General features: G+C 45.0%; 1 protein-coding gene across 3 annotated transcripts in view; it reads left to right on the forward strand.

Annotated features, from left to right (window-relative positions):
* The window catches only part of LOC133663394 (uncharacterized), a 166,486-nt gene that overhangs the window by 102,711 nt on the left and 49,998 nt on the right, over positions 1 to 13,777 (forward strand). For all 3 annotated transcript variants that reach the window (XR_009828332.1, XM_062067833.1, XM_062067834.1), the window contains exon 3: positions 8,251 to 8,403. Coding sequence is in view for 2 of the 3 variants with exons in the window: in XM_062067833.1 (XP_061923817.1) it covers positions 8,251 to 8,403 (153 nt within the window). In the remaining variant the exon portion in view is untranslated. The remainder of the gene's footprint in view (positions 1 to 8,250; positions 8,404 to 13,777) is intronic.

Raw genomic sequence — 13,777 nt, forward strand, 5'->3', positions numbered from 1 at the left:
CTTGATGAGTTACCCACTAGATGTCTAAAGTCCGTGCTGAGCAGTTTGTTAATACAATTCGCTCATCTAGTTAACATCTCACTTCAGACTGGAACATTTACAAAAGTGTTAAAAACTGCTGTAAAAAGCCCCTACTAAAGAATAGCAGTTTTGATGCCACTGTACTGATCAACTATCGGCTTATATCAAAACTTCCATTTTTGGGCAAAGTCAAAGAAAAAGTTGTATACCAACAGCTCAGTGAATTTTTCCTGTGTAAAAATGCGTTTGATACTTTCCAATCAGGCTTTAGGCCTCACCACAGCACTGAAACTGCTCTGATCAAGATGACAAATTATATCCGCCTGAACACAGACGCAGGAAATGTTTCAGTCTTGGTTTGGCTGAACCTGAGTGCTGCCTTTGACACAGTTGACCATACTATCTTATTACAGAGGTTAGACAATTGGGTGGGAATATGGGGTATGTTCTTAACTGGTTCAAGTCCTAACTTGATCACAGGACCTACTTTGTTGAAATTGGTAACTGTTTCTCTGACCAAAAGGCTATGACCTGTGGGGTTCCTCAGGGCTCTATTCTGGGACCCCCACTAGGTCAGATAATCCACAGCTTCAATGTGTCCTATAACAACTATGCAGATGACACTCAGATCTACGTGTCACTGATGGCAGATGAACGTCGGCCTGTTGATTCACTTTGTCATTGAATCGAACAGATCAGTGTGTGGGTGCAAAAACATTTTTTTCAGCTCACTAGGCCCTACTCAGTAGCCTAGTGGTTAGAGTGTCCGCCCTGAGATCGGTAGGTTGTGAGTTCAAACTCTGGCTGAGTCATACCAAAGACTATACAAATGGGACCCATTACCTCCCTGCTTGGCACTCAGCATCCAGGGTTGGAATTGGGGGTTAAATCACCAAAAATGATTCCCGGGCGCGGCCACCGCTGCTGCCCACCGCTGCTGCCCACCGCTGCTGCGGTGATGGGTCAAATGCAGAGAATAATTTCGCCACACCTAGTGTGTGTGTGACAATCATTGGTACTTAAACTTTAACTCAGACAAAACTGTAATCATTGTCTTTGGCCGACAGAAGCAAAGAGACACTATTATTAGTCACCTTGAGACCCTCTCCCTGAAACCTAATGATCAGGCTAGAAATTGAAGGGAGGAGTACTTTTTCTCCTACGCGTGTTCGTTTAATCTCTAATAAAGCTCACCAAGTCGTTGTCAATTTTCAGATTCACCATCTTAGATTTATTTTACAGTGTGATTGTTTGAAACAAAAAAATACAATTCCCTCATGGCCACAAGCAGGGAAAGGGAGACAACCTGCCACGTGTGGCTCCTCACAAAATGTCTAACTACTCTTTCCACCTAAGAAATGTTATATTATTTTCCAAAGGGGGTTTTTGTTGTCTTTGTCCCCTCTGACTCCGGTTTCCATGGTTACTGTTCCTCTGCAGGCTTATCTTGATGATTATTGCGGCTCGCAAATACCTCGCGCCCTCATGTCAGTGCTCTATTGTGTGTACCCTTTATATATGTGTTACTTTAAAACTAACCATTTACTATAACATGATTTACTATAATAACTACATGGTAGTTAGCATTCAAAACTATGATGGAAAAATCAATATACTCGTTCATTAGGTATGTGTATGCTAAAAAAATGTGTAGTTAGCTTTAAAAATACTAAAATCCTTCAAAATCTAGGAGTAATAATGGACTCAGACTTTAACTTTAACAGCGACATTAAGTCAATAATATCAGCAGCTTTTAAAAACAAAATACTTTGCCAAAATCAGAGGAATTTTGTCTAAATCAGACTTAGAAAGACTCATCCATGCCTTAGTCTCCAGCAGGTTATACTAAAGTAATGGTTTTCTCACTGGGCTCTCTAAACGAGCTGAAAGCAGCTGCAGTACATCCAGAATGCTGCTGCTCGAGTCACAATAGTCCAGTGCTTAGGTCACTGCACTGGCTTCCAGTTGCTCAGAGAAGACTTTTAAACAGCTCTGACATGTTAAAACCATATGAACCATCTCGAGCTCTGAGAAAATCAGGGAAAGGTCACCTGCTGGTGCCCAGAGTCAGGATAAAACATGGTGAAACTGCATTTCAGTTTTATGCTCATAAAAATCTGGAAGTCTTCCTGAAGATATGGGACGGGTCTATGTAATGTTGCGTCCCAGCAGATCTTCCTCCCAGGGAATTTAAGTTGCTAATCTCCCCCAAATTCTTTTGATGACGTATACGCTGAATAGAAGGACCACCAAAAACAGAATAGGTATTTTGTAATTTATTTACAAAGTTTTGGAAATAGAATGAGACCAATCCAGTACAGAAGCGTTCACTCGCGCAGCTAAGATCACTCTCCCCCGAAAACCCACGGAAGTGCTGTCTTCTTCAATCGGGCCCTCGCTCCCACCCCCCAGAGACGTCCTACTATCAATGTGCAAAATCGTTATTTTCAAATAAAATTTAGTTATAACTTCTTACCCACGGGAAAAATGTTTAAAACTATGGACTGTGTCAGAGTCGGATGATTGTTGATTTTGTTGTTAGGTGTCTGTATCCACCCTCACCCCCTTCTGTTTCTGAAAAAGGGACTGTGTTAGTAATACTATCACTTTCAGAAACATCTAAGAAAAAGGTCAGCTAATAGTCAAGTACAGCAAGAGCAGAGGCGGAGGACAGGTCATGTTTAAGGTCAATGAAAGTCTCTTTAGCCTCTGTGGTCCACTGGGGGGTGGTGTTAGGGTAGGGGACCCCTTAGCGAAATCAGAAATAACTCAAAGTCAACTAAACCCAAAATTTTATGTAACTTATTCAATATGGTGAAAGCGACAAAATATGCTTATATTTATATTGACACTAATACTACAAAAATACTAACCTTATGGAAATTACATTTTACTACACCTGGTAGCCACAATAATTAATTAAGTCAAGCTCATGTTGTAGAAAGTCGAATGATGCGGACACGTTTGTTACTGAATACTTTCTATCAGACTTCTGTCATGGCGACTATGTGTATGTAATAAGCAACTATAATTGTTTGATATGCTGAAATGTAACGTGTCGTTTTAGCTCAGCTGTTGTGTAGCTGCTAGCTCCTCGTAGCCTACAGGTGTCTAAAGTGCAGCCCATAGCTATGTGTTTAACAGACAACTTAAACAATTGAAAATGTGGTATTTGGGTGTCGGTGCAATGTGTGGCAGCCACGCCGTGTTTTATCATTGGACCTAAGTCTTTGGTTTTGTAGGCGGGGCAGAGAGCAAGGGAACAATGTGGGACAGCAATTGTGTCCATCTTACACCATGCTAGTTGTTGCAAAGATAGGTCAACATGAGCAGCCACACCTTAAGTTCCAACATATATACATATAAAAGAGTCAAAGGCCTCCTGGTATGAGTGTCTAACTGCTGATCATAACATGAGGCGGGTCCGGTGGCGGTACACACGGAAGCATCTCAGCCAGCCAGGGTTTTCACTGTTAGAGCAGTTGGATGTCAGCCATTCCTGTTGTTTCAGGCTGTGGTATGAGCTCATGGAGGAGCCTTGGTAGTGGTGTCACGGCTGGGTGGTTGAGCCGTCAGGTAACACCAGGAAGGTTCCTTCTGTGCTATATTGAATGTCAGGGTACAGTCTGTAAAGGAGGTCATTACCAATTAGGCAAGGTGTGTGCAGGTCAACCACGAAGGGGTGCTTCAGTGTGTGTCCAGCAATCTGAACCGGAAGTGGTTTGGTGACAGGTAACCTTCTTGTGACCCCAGCGAGGCCTTCGACCTTTAAAGAGGAAGCACACAGTTTCTTTGGTAGCTCTGCATTTAGAATTGAGTGGGTGGCACCAGTGTCAACGAACTGATAACATTGTCCGTTGACACTCATGTCCAGCAGGGGGCCAGTCTGTATTTCCTGCTGGGGCTCCTGCTGTGGGCGTCCTGTGCCACGCCTGTATGATGTTCGTTTGCCGGCATGACGGAAATGTTCGGACAGTCTCGACTCCAGTGACCAGGCTGGTCACAGCTGAAACCGTTTCCACCCCGGACTGGCCTTGAAGAACCGTGTTGTCCACCACCCGAGTCCAACCGTCTGGTCTCACGTCTGTTGAGGATTCTTTCCTCCACCTGCTGGAACTCAAAAGCAAGGTCACCCACTGCTGAATATACCCGAGCTGATCTTTGACCTTTTGGTTCTTTTGACTTTTTATCTTCAGCGATCTGTAATTTAAGTAGTAGTTTCCTTTTTGCTCTGTCATTAGCCTTATCATCCTCATCCTGCTTAGTCCTATTCTGTATGTGGTGGATAAGATGTCCCTGCCATGTGTTGCTTTTGGCACAGGGTACATCAGGGTTAGCTCTGTCCAAAGTGTTTAGCCAAAGGCTCCCTCCCTGAGGTACAGGTGGGAAAGCAAGGTCAACAATGGCTTGCATGTATGCGACGGCAAAAGACTTATATTGAAGTAGGCCACGTGTCAAAAATGTCTGGTGTGCACCGCCATCTGCCGGAGGAAAATGGTCAGACGTGCAAAAGAAGGGGTTAATAATTTGAGTCATTTTAAGTTTCGGAGGTGGAGTCAATCTTAGAGGGGGCGTATGAGTACCGCCCTCACTTGTCACTGGAGTAGGGGGCGGTGGCCCAATCAAAGTCTGGGCGGGTCGTTTGAATTGTCTGGCGCATGCGCTACAGGCGAAAGACCAGTCAGTCCATTCTGTCATATTTGTCTCATCAATCATCGGTTCTTTTGCTGGATTTCTTTTTTCCACATAATCCCCGCTTACTTTTATCATACGCCAAACTCTTAAATTCTTGAGCACCAACTTTCTCCCTGCGTGTTCCATTTTCACCAACAGCACACACACACACACATAAGCAAGCAAGCGCACGCACACACACGCACGTGTAAGCACTCACGCACACACACATGCACGAAAGAAAAAGCTGCACGAAAGCTCTCTCTCTGCGTTTCACTTTACCATTAAAACTTCCAGTTACTTTTCTTAGTTTACCAAACGTTTGAGTTCTCGACTTTACAAGTGTTGTAAACTCCCTCTTAACCCTTTCAAGGAACGTTCTCTTTTTTTTCTTTTTTCTTTTTAAACTCTACCTGCTAATTTCATTGTCGACAACAGTACATTCAATTGATCATTAAACAGTAATGATTCATCACATTTTCCCCCAACCGCCATCACATTCCTGTCTGTCACACTCCGTGGCCATTGTGTCTCTTTTGTCTCAATTTATCGTACCATACGAAGTACCATATGAAGGGTCTCGAACCCGTTACTCAGAATTTATCGTACCATACAAAGGGTCTCGAACCCTTTACTCAGAATTTATCGTACTATACGAAGGGTCTCGGACACGTTACTCTTTTAGGCGATGACCAATGACCCAGGGCGAGCCACACCCGACTATTAGTTCACTCGTCAATGAAACTGCCCGTCACGGTAGTCGAGACACAATGACGTGAGTTGACCACTATGTACAACTATTGTGTAATGGCGGGTTCGGCAAAAATGCAACCAATCTATCAAAATCACCACTCTGTGTCTGGGGTACAAAACAGTGTTTGACTTACAGACTTCTGGGCAGACTCCTAAAGCAGATTTTAGAAAAAGGCTCTGCTTACCTTAAATTATTTTTGCCAAGTGAGTCTGTCCAGAAGATTGCAAGAAGTCGTCAATCATCAGCGTGTCATCCCGGACGAGCCCCCAAATTGTTGCGTCCCAGCAGATCTTCCTCCCAGGGAATTTATGTTGCTGGTCACTCCCAAGTTCTTTTGATGACATATAAGCTGAGTAGAAGGACTACCAGAAACAGAATAGGTATTTTGTAATTTATTTCCAAAGCTTTGGAAATAGAATGAGACCAATCCAGTACATAAGCGTTCACTCGCGCAGCTAAGCTCGATCTCCCCCCAAAACCCACGGAAGTGCTGTCTTCTTCAATCTGTCCCACGCTCCCACCCCCCAGAGACGTTCTGTTCTACCCCCCTCTTCCCCTCCCTCCTCCCCACCTAATGTCTGCTAGCCCAGAACAGCTTTGTGCCCCTTAGCTTAAGAATGTTATGGGAGTGTGAAGCAGAGACGATATTCAACGCCCTGACTCTCTCCCCAAGGACACTCGTAATGCAAGCACTTTGTACCAGACGAAACATTAGCTGATTAAAATATGACTACAGGAGATACAAAAGAAGTAACTCTTAAATATGGATATATGTAATTATCCACTTCCGTCAGTAAACATCAACCTGCTGAAGGGACTAAAGATGGAAATTAGCCGTTGGCTATGATCATGCATATATACATGTATATGTCCATTAATATGTATTGTCCATCCATCCATCCATCCATCTTCAACCGCTTATCCGGAATCGGGTCGCGGGGACAACAGCTCCAGCAAAGACCCCCAGACTTCCCTCTCCAGAGCAACATTTGTGACTTCCTCCTGGGGAATCCCGAAGCGTTCCCAGGCCAGAGAGGAGATGTAATCCCCCCATCTGGTCCTTGGCCTGCCGCGGGGCCTCCTCCCAGTGGGACGTGCAACGAGGACCTCCCTAGGGAGACGCTCGTGAGGCATCCGCACGAGATGCCCGAACCACCTAAGCTGGCTCCTTTCCAAGCGAAGGAGCAGCGGCTCTACTCCGAGTCTCTCTCGGGTGACTGCACTTCTCACCCTATCTCTAAGGGAGATGCCAGCCACCCTTCTGAGGAAACTCATTTCGGCCGCTTGTATCCGCGATCTTATTCTTTCGGTCATTACCCACACTTCATGACCATAGGTGAGAGTAGGAATGTAGATAGCTCGGTAGACCGAGAGCTTTGCCTTCTGGCTCAGCTCCCGTTTCGTCACAACAGTGCGGCAGAGAGACTGCAATACTGCCCCAGCTGCTCCGATTCTCCGGCTGATTTCCTTCTCCATCTTTCCCTCACTCGTGAACAAGACCCCGAGATACTTCAACTCCTCCACCTGGGACAGAGTCCTGTCCCCTACCCGGACTGTACAAACCATCGGTTTCCTGCTGAGAACCATGGCCTCAGATTTGGAGATGCTGATCCTCATTCCAGCCGCTGAACACTCGGCTGCGAACCGATCCAGTGAGAGCTGAAGGTCACGAACCGAAGGTGCCATCAGGACCACATCATCTGCAAACAGCAGTGACGCAACCTTTAGCCCCCCGAGACGTATACCCTCTCCGCCATGGCCACGACTCCGCCTAGAAATCCTGTCCATGAAAATCACAAACAGGATAGGTGACAGAGCGCAGCCCTGGCGGAGACCAACCCCCACTGGAAACGGATCCGACTTACATCCAAGCACCCGGACACAACTCTCGCTTTGGTTGTACAGAGATTGGATGGCCCTCAGCAGGGTTCCCCTCACTCCGTACTCCCTCAGCACCTCCCACAAGATCTCCCGAGGGACGCGGTCATACGCCTTCTCCAAATCCACAAAACACATGTAGACTGGATAGGCATATGTATTGTCACTACCGTATTTCCTTGAATAGCCGCAGGGGCGCTAATTAATTTAAAACCTCTTCTCACTCCTGCGGTTACCTAAACCATGCGGAATGAGCAAGCATGCTCTAATTATTTTAAAACCTCTTCTCACTCCGGCGCATACCTTATCATTAAAAACACATTTAATAAAAAAAACGTTATTATGATCTTACCTTTACTTGTAGATGGGTCCATGTGCAGCTGCTTCTGATCAAAGGCAGTCTTTCTCATCTTTCTTCAATTTTAAAAGTCTCTGGAGATATTCCTTTAATTATTACCTCCTGCTTCGATTGAAAGTCCAGTTTAGAAAACGGTTTTATTTTAGATATGTAATCCTCCATGTTAAAAGTGCAAGCAAACAATTGCTGCATGCTTGCTGCTTGTTGTCTTCTTCTGCAGTACCTGTCTCCTGCAGTACTGGTAGTCGCAAGAAGGATCACTAGCGCCCTCTACCACCTGGAGGCGGGAGTCATTTAATGACTCATATTTGACCCGGCGGAAGTGCCAAGCATGCGCTAATTATTTTGCGAAACGAGTTTGACCCGGCTGTAATTCTAGGCAGGCGAATACTATATTCCCGGCGCCAATTCAAGGAAATACGGTATTTTAAATAAACTCTATAAACTTTACATATCATATTTGCTGATGTTGTTCTGTTTTGTTTTTCTTGATGTTGTGGCCGCAGCTACCAAGCTCTCATGTGTCTCCAAGGTGTGTATTTTTGAATAATTTTCTTCAATGTAGGATAACCTCCTGGAAGAAATGTGGAAACAGCAGGACAGTCTTGCGGGGCCTAAAGCTCCAGAAGAAGAGATGTCTACTTCTATGGAGGCCAGTGGTGGTTTGGAGGAAAACAAAAACAGCAATTCTCTGATAGAACAACTCCGAGCTCTGGAGGTTGGTGGATTGTTTCTTTCTTACCTAATCATGTAAATAATACATTATATACCTGTATATACTGTAGCAATCAAAGGTTATATAAGTACTCAAACTAGTCCAGTGTTGAGTATGGATAGATTGAAGAGCTAAGACATTGGAATTGTGAGACTTTTTGTCAAGCTTAGCAATAAAACAGTTCTTACATGCTTGTACATAAAATCCAAGCAACTGAACTGTAACATAGTGACCAACAAAAGTCCAGGTGCCAAACCTCTCCCAGTGGTTAAAAATCACCTGGAAATGCTTTCAGCAAACATCAGCGAGGAAGGAAAGAACACAGAGCACTTATTAGCCTGAGGGCATAATGAGGTGTACCAATTGGTAGGGAGTGAATGTCGATGGAGACACACTGATCAGGGACTGCAGTCTTGTATTAAGTATTGAAAGCAATACTTGAGTAAAAGTACATGCATTTGACCCAAAATTGATTTGGTAAAAGTCAACTTTCAGAAAATTACTTAAGTAACAGTCTCAAAGTACGTGACATAAAATGTACTTAACAAACTTCACTTGTTTTTAACATGAACTTCATTTACTTCAAGTAATTTTTTACTCCAAAGTACAAAAATTAACACTTTGCTTCTGGAGTAAAGTTGGCAACAAAGGCAGTTCCAAACACACATCCAAACTTATACCAAGAGGGGCAAGGAGGGGCTATAGTTTAACCAGAGGGGCACATTAAAACATGGCAACAAATTATATTTAAAGATTATGATTCATTAACTTTATTTAATTTATGTTGGATAAACATTAATTATATAATAAATCAATGTACAATACTGTGAAGTGTAATTCCTATTTACGGAAGCTTCACTACACAATAAAGATTATTTTTCAACTGGTGTAACCCACCTGATTCAGTCCCTGCTTTTTATGTTACGCCCTGACCTCGAATATAGGTTGTCGGCATGAGAGACAAGCATGCTAGCTGTCGAGCTAAAAGCCCAAGCTATCAACCCGATAGCCAGCCCTGCTTTGAGGTTATCAGGGAGTGAAGTTTGCTAAGGTACACATGGTACACACTGGCTGGCCTCTGTTACACTGGCACAATGCTGGTTGATTTGAATTTAAATCAAATATAATTACAGAAACATAGATACAATACACTACAATAACTTACTTGCATAAAGTTTCCTTTACTATTAATCATTACCTCTATTTGTTTTGTTTTCACTCTCTGTAAGTGACAACACTTCCATTAATGTACGTCCATTTTTCCTGTACTTGTTTAGTGTTCTTTGTCAAGAATATCTGTGAATATTTTTAAGATGTCTTCGATACTACTTCATGCTATCATTGCACACTTGTGTCCATCACACTTTGCATGAATTAAAAACCTCTGTATTTCGCATCATTGCTTTTCTTTTCACTTTATAAAAGTAGGTTTTAAAACAAAAAGCATGTCTGTGGCATAATGTGTAATTGTAAATTTAGTTTGAGCAACAAATATACAATCCATCAGGAAGATGAAACAAGCTTGTCTTCTGTTTCATATCAATATTCTCACGGGCACCCTTTCCTCTACCTTATCACTCCTGCTTGCTTCTTTGTCTTTCGTGTTGCCTCTTTTTGCACTGCTCTCCAAATCTAAACAATGGAACTATTTGACAGGCCTCTCAACAAAATTGACAAGATCTTGGGTTTGGGGGAACCTGCTTGTCTTGACGGAGCGGTTGTTGCTGGACACACAACGGAATCTTGGGAGAAGAAGGACTGCTTTTTATGTTCCGCCCTGACCTCGAATATAGGTTGTCGGCATGAGAGACAAGCGTGCTAGCTGTCGAGCTAAAAGCCCAAGCTATCAACCCGATAGCCAGCCCTGCTTCACATCCTCCCTTTCAGTGGAGGATGTGAAGACACCCACCTATTGGAATTATGACACCAGGACATCTGCTGATTGGAGTTGCTCTTGTTTGTCAACAAATTGGAAGTTGCTTGCGGCCTTCAAAGTACCCCAAAGCTGCCACAAATGATTGGAGGATGTGGGCAGAACTGTGGACACTTTGTGATTTGGATAACATCGGACTGTCTGCCCTGCAGGATGAATTTGAGGACCAGTAATAGACAATTTAGAGTGAAAAGCAAATTTATTTTCACTCGCATACAAAACATTCTAACTTGGATTGTTTCCCTGACTCTCCCGAAAGACAGTGCGGCGAAGACACAACAAACTCCCTTCTTGTCTCTCATGGACACACACCTTTTGTTGTTGACTTTGGACTGACTGGCGGCTGCTGGAACACCAAGGCTGTGGAACAGACACACGCCCACATACCCCACCCTCATCCAACGCTGTCGATGCTTGAATCCCTTAGGGGTGATGAACGGCTGGAGAGCAGACGCAGCAGCAAGGCTGCAGACGAAATCACTGAGGGAAGTGACGATGGCGGCCCGGAGGACTCCCTCTATGTAAAGGAACCCTACATCCATGTAATACCCTTGGGGTTTGGATAGCGGACATGGGCAGGAGCAGTGAGAGAACATGTCATCGAGCACTGGCCTGGTGAGGATGAAAACGAGCTGAGTGAAGCAATAGAACTGGACTGTAAAACCAAAGGGGTATTCACCACCCCAATGACGAAGAAAAACATTTAGGTACGAGTGGTGGCTTCCCCCCATCCGCCGGCAAATAGGCCTGAAGCTGTGCCATGGATAAAATGGTGGGCAAAGGAGCTGATGCCAGGTGTACCCAGAGGCAAACAAAGACCCTGGTCGGCCCGTCCTTATCACTCGACCGTGGTAAAGATGTTGGCCAACAGAGTTGGGGTTGAGCCAATTCTGATTGTAAAGAAAAGAAGGCCGTACCCCTGGCATAAAGACAATGAGTCAGGGCCCATCTGGAAGGCTACCGGGACCCCTTGGGGGGACAGTAACAAGACCAGGGGGCAGATGACCAGAGTGTGACCACAGCTCCTGCCAACGATGAAACGTTGACGAGGAAAGTGGCAATGGTGATGAGTCCGACCTCGAGAGGAGAGTAGAACAGCTTAGCTTGGCCTGGGACGGAGACAACCTACAAAGTGACCAACTAAGCCGCCTGCTGAATCTGGAGAGCTGTATGGATCACCTCAAGACTCAGAGGAGGAGAAACCAAAGAAAAAAAAGCATGTGGTAAAGAAAGATGATTGTACAAGGGTGCTCCCAGACCTAAGACCCATGCCTGACCGTGCAAAGAGACTGAAAGGTCAAGCAGGCATAATGGTCTACAGTTATGTGGGGGAGCCCTGGGACCTCGACGGACATGGACTGCTGATCTTGACCGAGTCCAAACTGATTCCCCACCTGAAGAAGTTTCGGGGACAGTTGGTCTTGAATGCGAGAAAAAGTTACGAGAAGGAGAGAGCGGAGGTTCAGCAAGGAGTCGGCCGCCTAGTTCCTTATGACAGCCGCAGGACGGTGATGACGAGTGGAGGCGAGTCCGCTTACTTTGGCATTATACATGTGCCAGTAAAAAGATTTGGTTTCGCTGGGAACACAGACTTTTACCGGGAGGTGGTAGCAGAAGCACTGGAAGAAGGCATACGGTATGCCAGTGGGCTGGAACTGTACAGCTATCTGTCGCTATCTGCCTCGATGGGGTGAGGCCCGGAGACCTGCCGCGGAAAATGACGGAGGAGGCGGTGACCAGATCTGTGTGCACCTGTCTCGGAACGACTCCAGGCTGGAATCACGTGAAGGAGCATGAGATCGTCACCACCGAGAAGCAAGACTGCGAGCGTCGCAAGGAGCTGGTGAGACCACTGAGAGGGGGCCGAGCAGCTGGAGAGTGCAGCGGCTGGAGAAACCGAGATGTTCGTCTCTCCTACTAGGGCCAGCAGACCGCGGAGCACGTCCGCCCCCGGGTCTGCAGGTGGCAGAGGGGTGCTGGTCGGAAGCAAGTTGGAGGCGTGAGTGTCCTGATGGTGACTACTCCGGCGGCGACAGTGACGCCAACCCAGGAGGAGACGAGTACGCCACCACCGCCGGCTCCTGCAACGGGGCCCGCGGTGCGGCTTGACTCAGATCTGAGGCATGCCACCCATCACTAAGACACAACGTCATCCTGCCCTAATTCAGCCCGAGGCCGGCGAGTGGGTCTTCTTGATGCGAGCCGACCCCAGCCCTGAAGATGTTGCTGCAGCCCGACTCTGAGATGGACGTGTCAAAGGAACAGGAGACCTCGGACGAGGAAGCGGAGGAAGCGGACCCAGGTCTGGCCTCGGCAAACACGGAGAACCTGCCCCAGCCCAGAGAGCTACAGACAGGAAAAAGAGCGGGAGACAAGAAGGCGGTTCTCACGTTTTCTTTTTTTTTTTTTTTTTGTCCTGTCCAGCTACTCAGGCAAATCATATTGTTGATGTAGATGCCTATATCAACCATACAGATGTACTCTTTGTTGCCTTTTTTGTATTTGACTTTATTAAATGGAATTATATTATTATTTGGTGCAGCCGGGCCGTAGCAGGAGGGGATAGAAAGAGAAAAAAAGGAAGACAGAGGGGCAAATTGGGATAAGACAGAGAAGACAATATTACCACCTTTGCTTCAAACGTAGGTAAACATTTAAATAATAATCATTCAGATCTGCACAAGGAGTTTAAATAGTGACAGGTAATAAAATAGTTGTTACACCTGTCTTGCTGTTTGGCTCCGATGCAGACTGTCAAGGAGCACAGGGCAGACGTTTCCTTCAGGGTTGATGTTTTCGTCAGGGGTAACCCTTCACTTTCCAATGGTTCTGCAAAGCTCTGCATTCCGATCAGAATTCGAAGCCGGCGATTTGTGACAGTCTGGTTGCTTTGTTATTAGTTTTGCAGGACACAACCAGACCCGTTCATCACTCTACTACGCAGTGCATACGCTACCGCTCTCTCTCTCTTTGCTCATCCACTCACTCACTGACGTCACTCAGACAACACGTTGCCATTCTCACTAACACATACACTACTCTCATGAGTTAACCAGCTCCCCTTTTGTGCACATGTAGATGTATAACATGTAAATACATAACATGTAGATATATAACATGTAGATACATAACATGTAGATACATAAGATGTAGATACATAACATGTAGATACATATACATGCACACAGCTTTGCGGAGTTAAAACCGCAAAATCATAGCGTCAACTAATGCAAGTAAAATGACTGAATTTTGTAACAAATTGCTACAATTTGTGTTTTAAATTTTAACCTTCTAAAATTGTTCTTTTAGTGCAATAGGAAACATGTTTATTGTATTGTATTTTATGTTAAAATAAAGCCAAAATGTAATTTTTTTTCATAATTCCCTTTATTTGGAAAAGTATCAAAGTATCGAAAAGTATTGATATACATTTTGGTACCGGTA

Source organism: Entelurus aequoreus, linkage group LG13, assembly GCF_033978785.1.
Source record: "Entelurus aequoreus isolate RoL-2023_Sb linkage group LG13, RoL_Eaeq_v1.1, whole genome shotgun sequence".
Lineage (NCBI taxonomy): Eukaryota > Metazoa > Chordata > Actinopteri > Syngnathiformes > Syngnathidae > Entelurus > Entelurus aequoreus.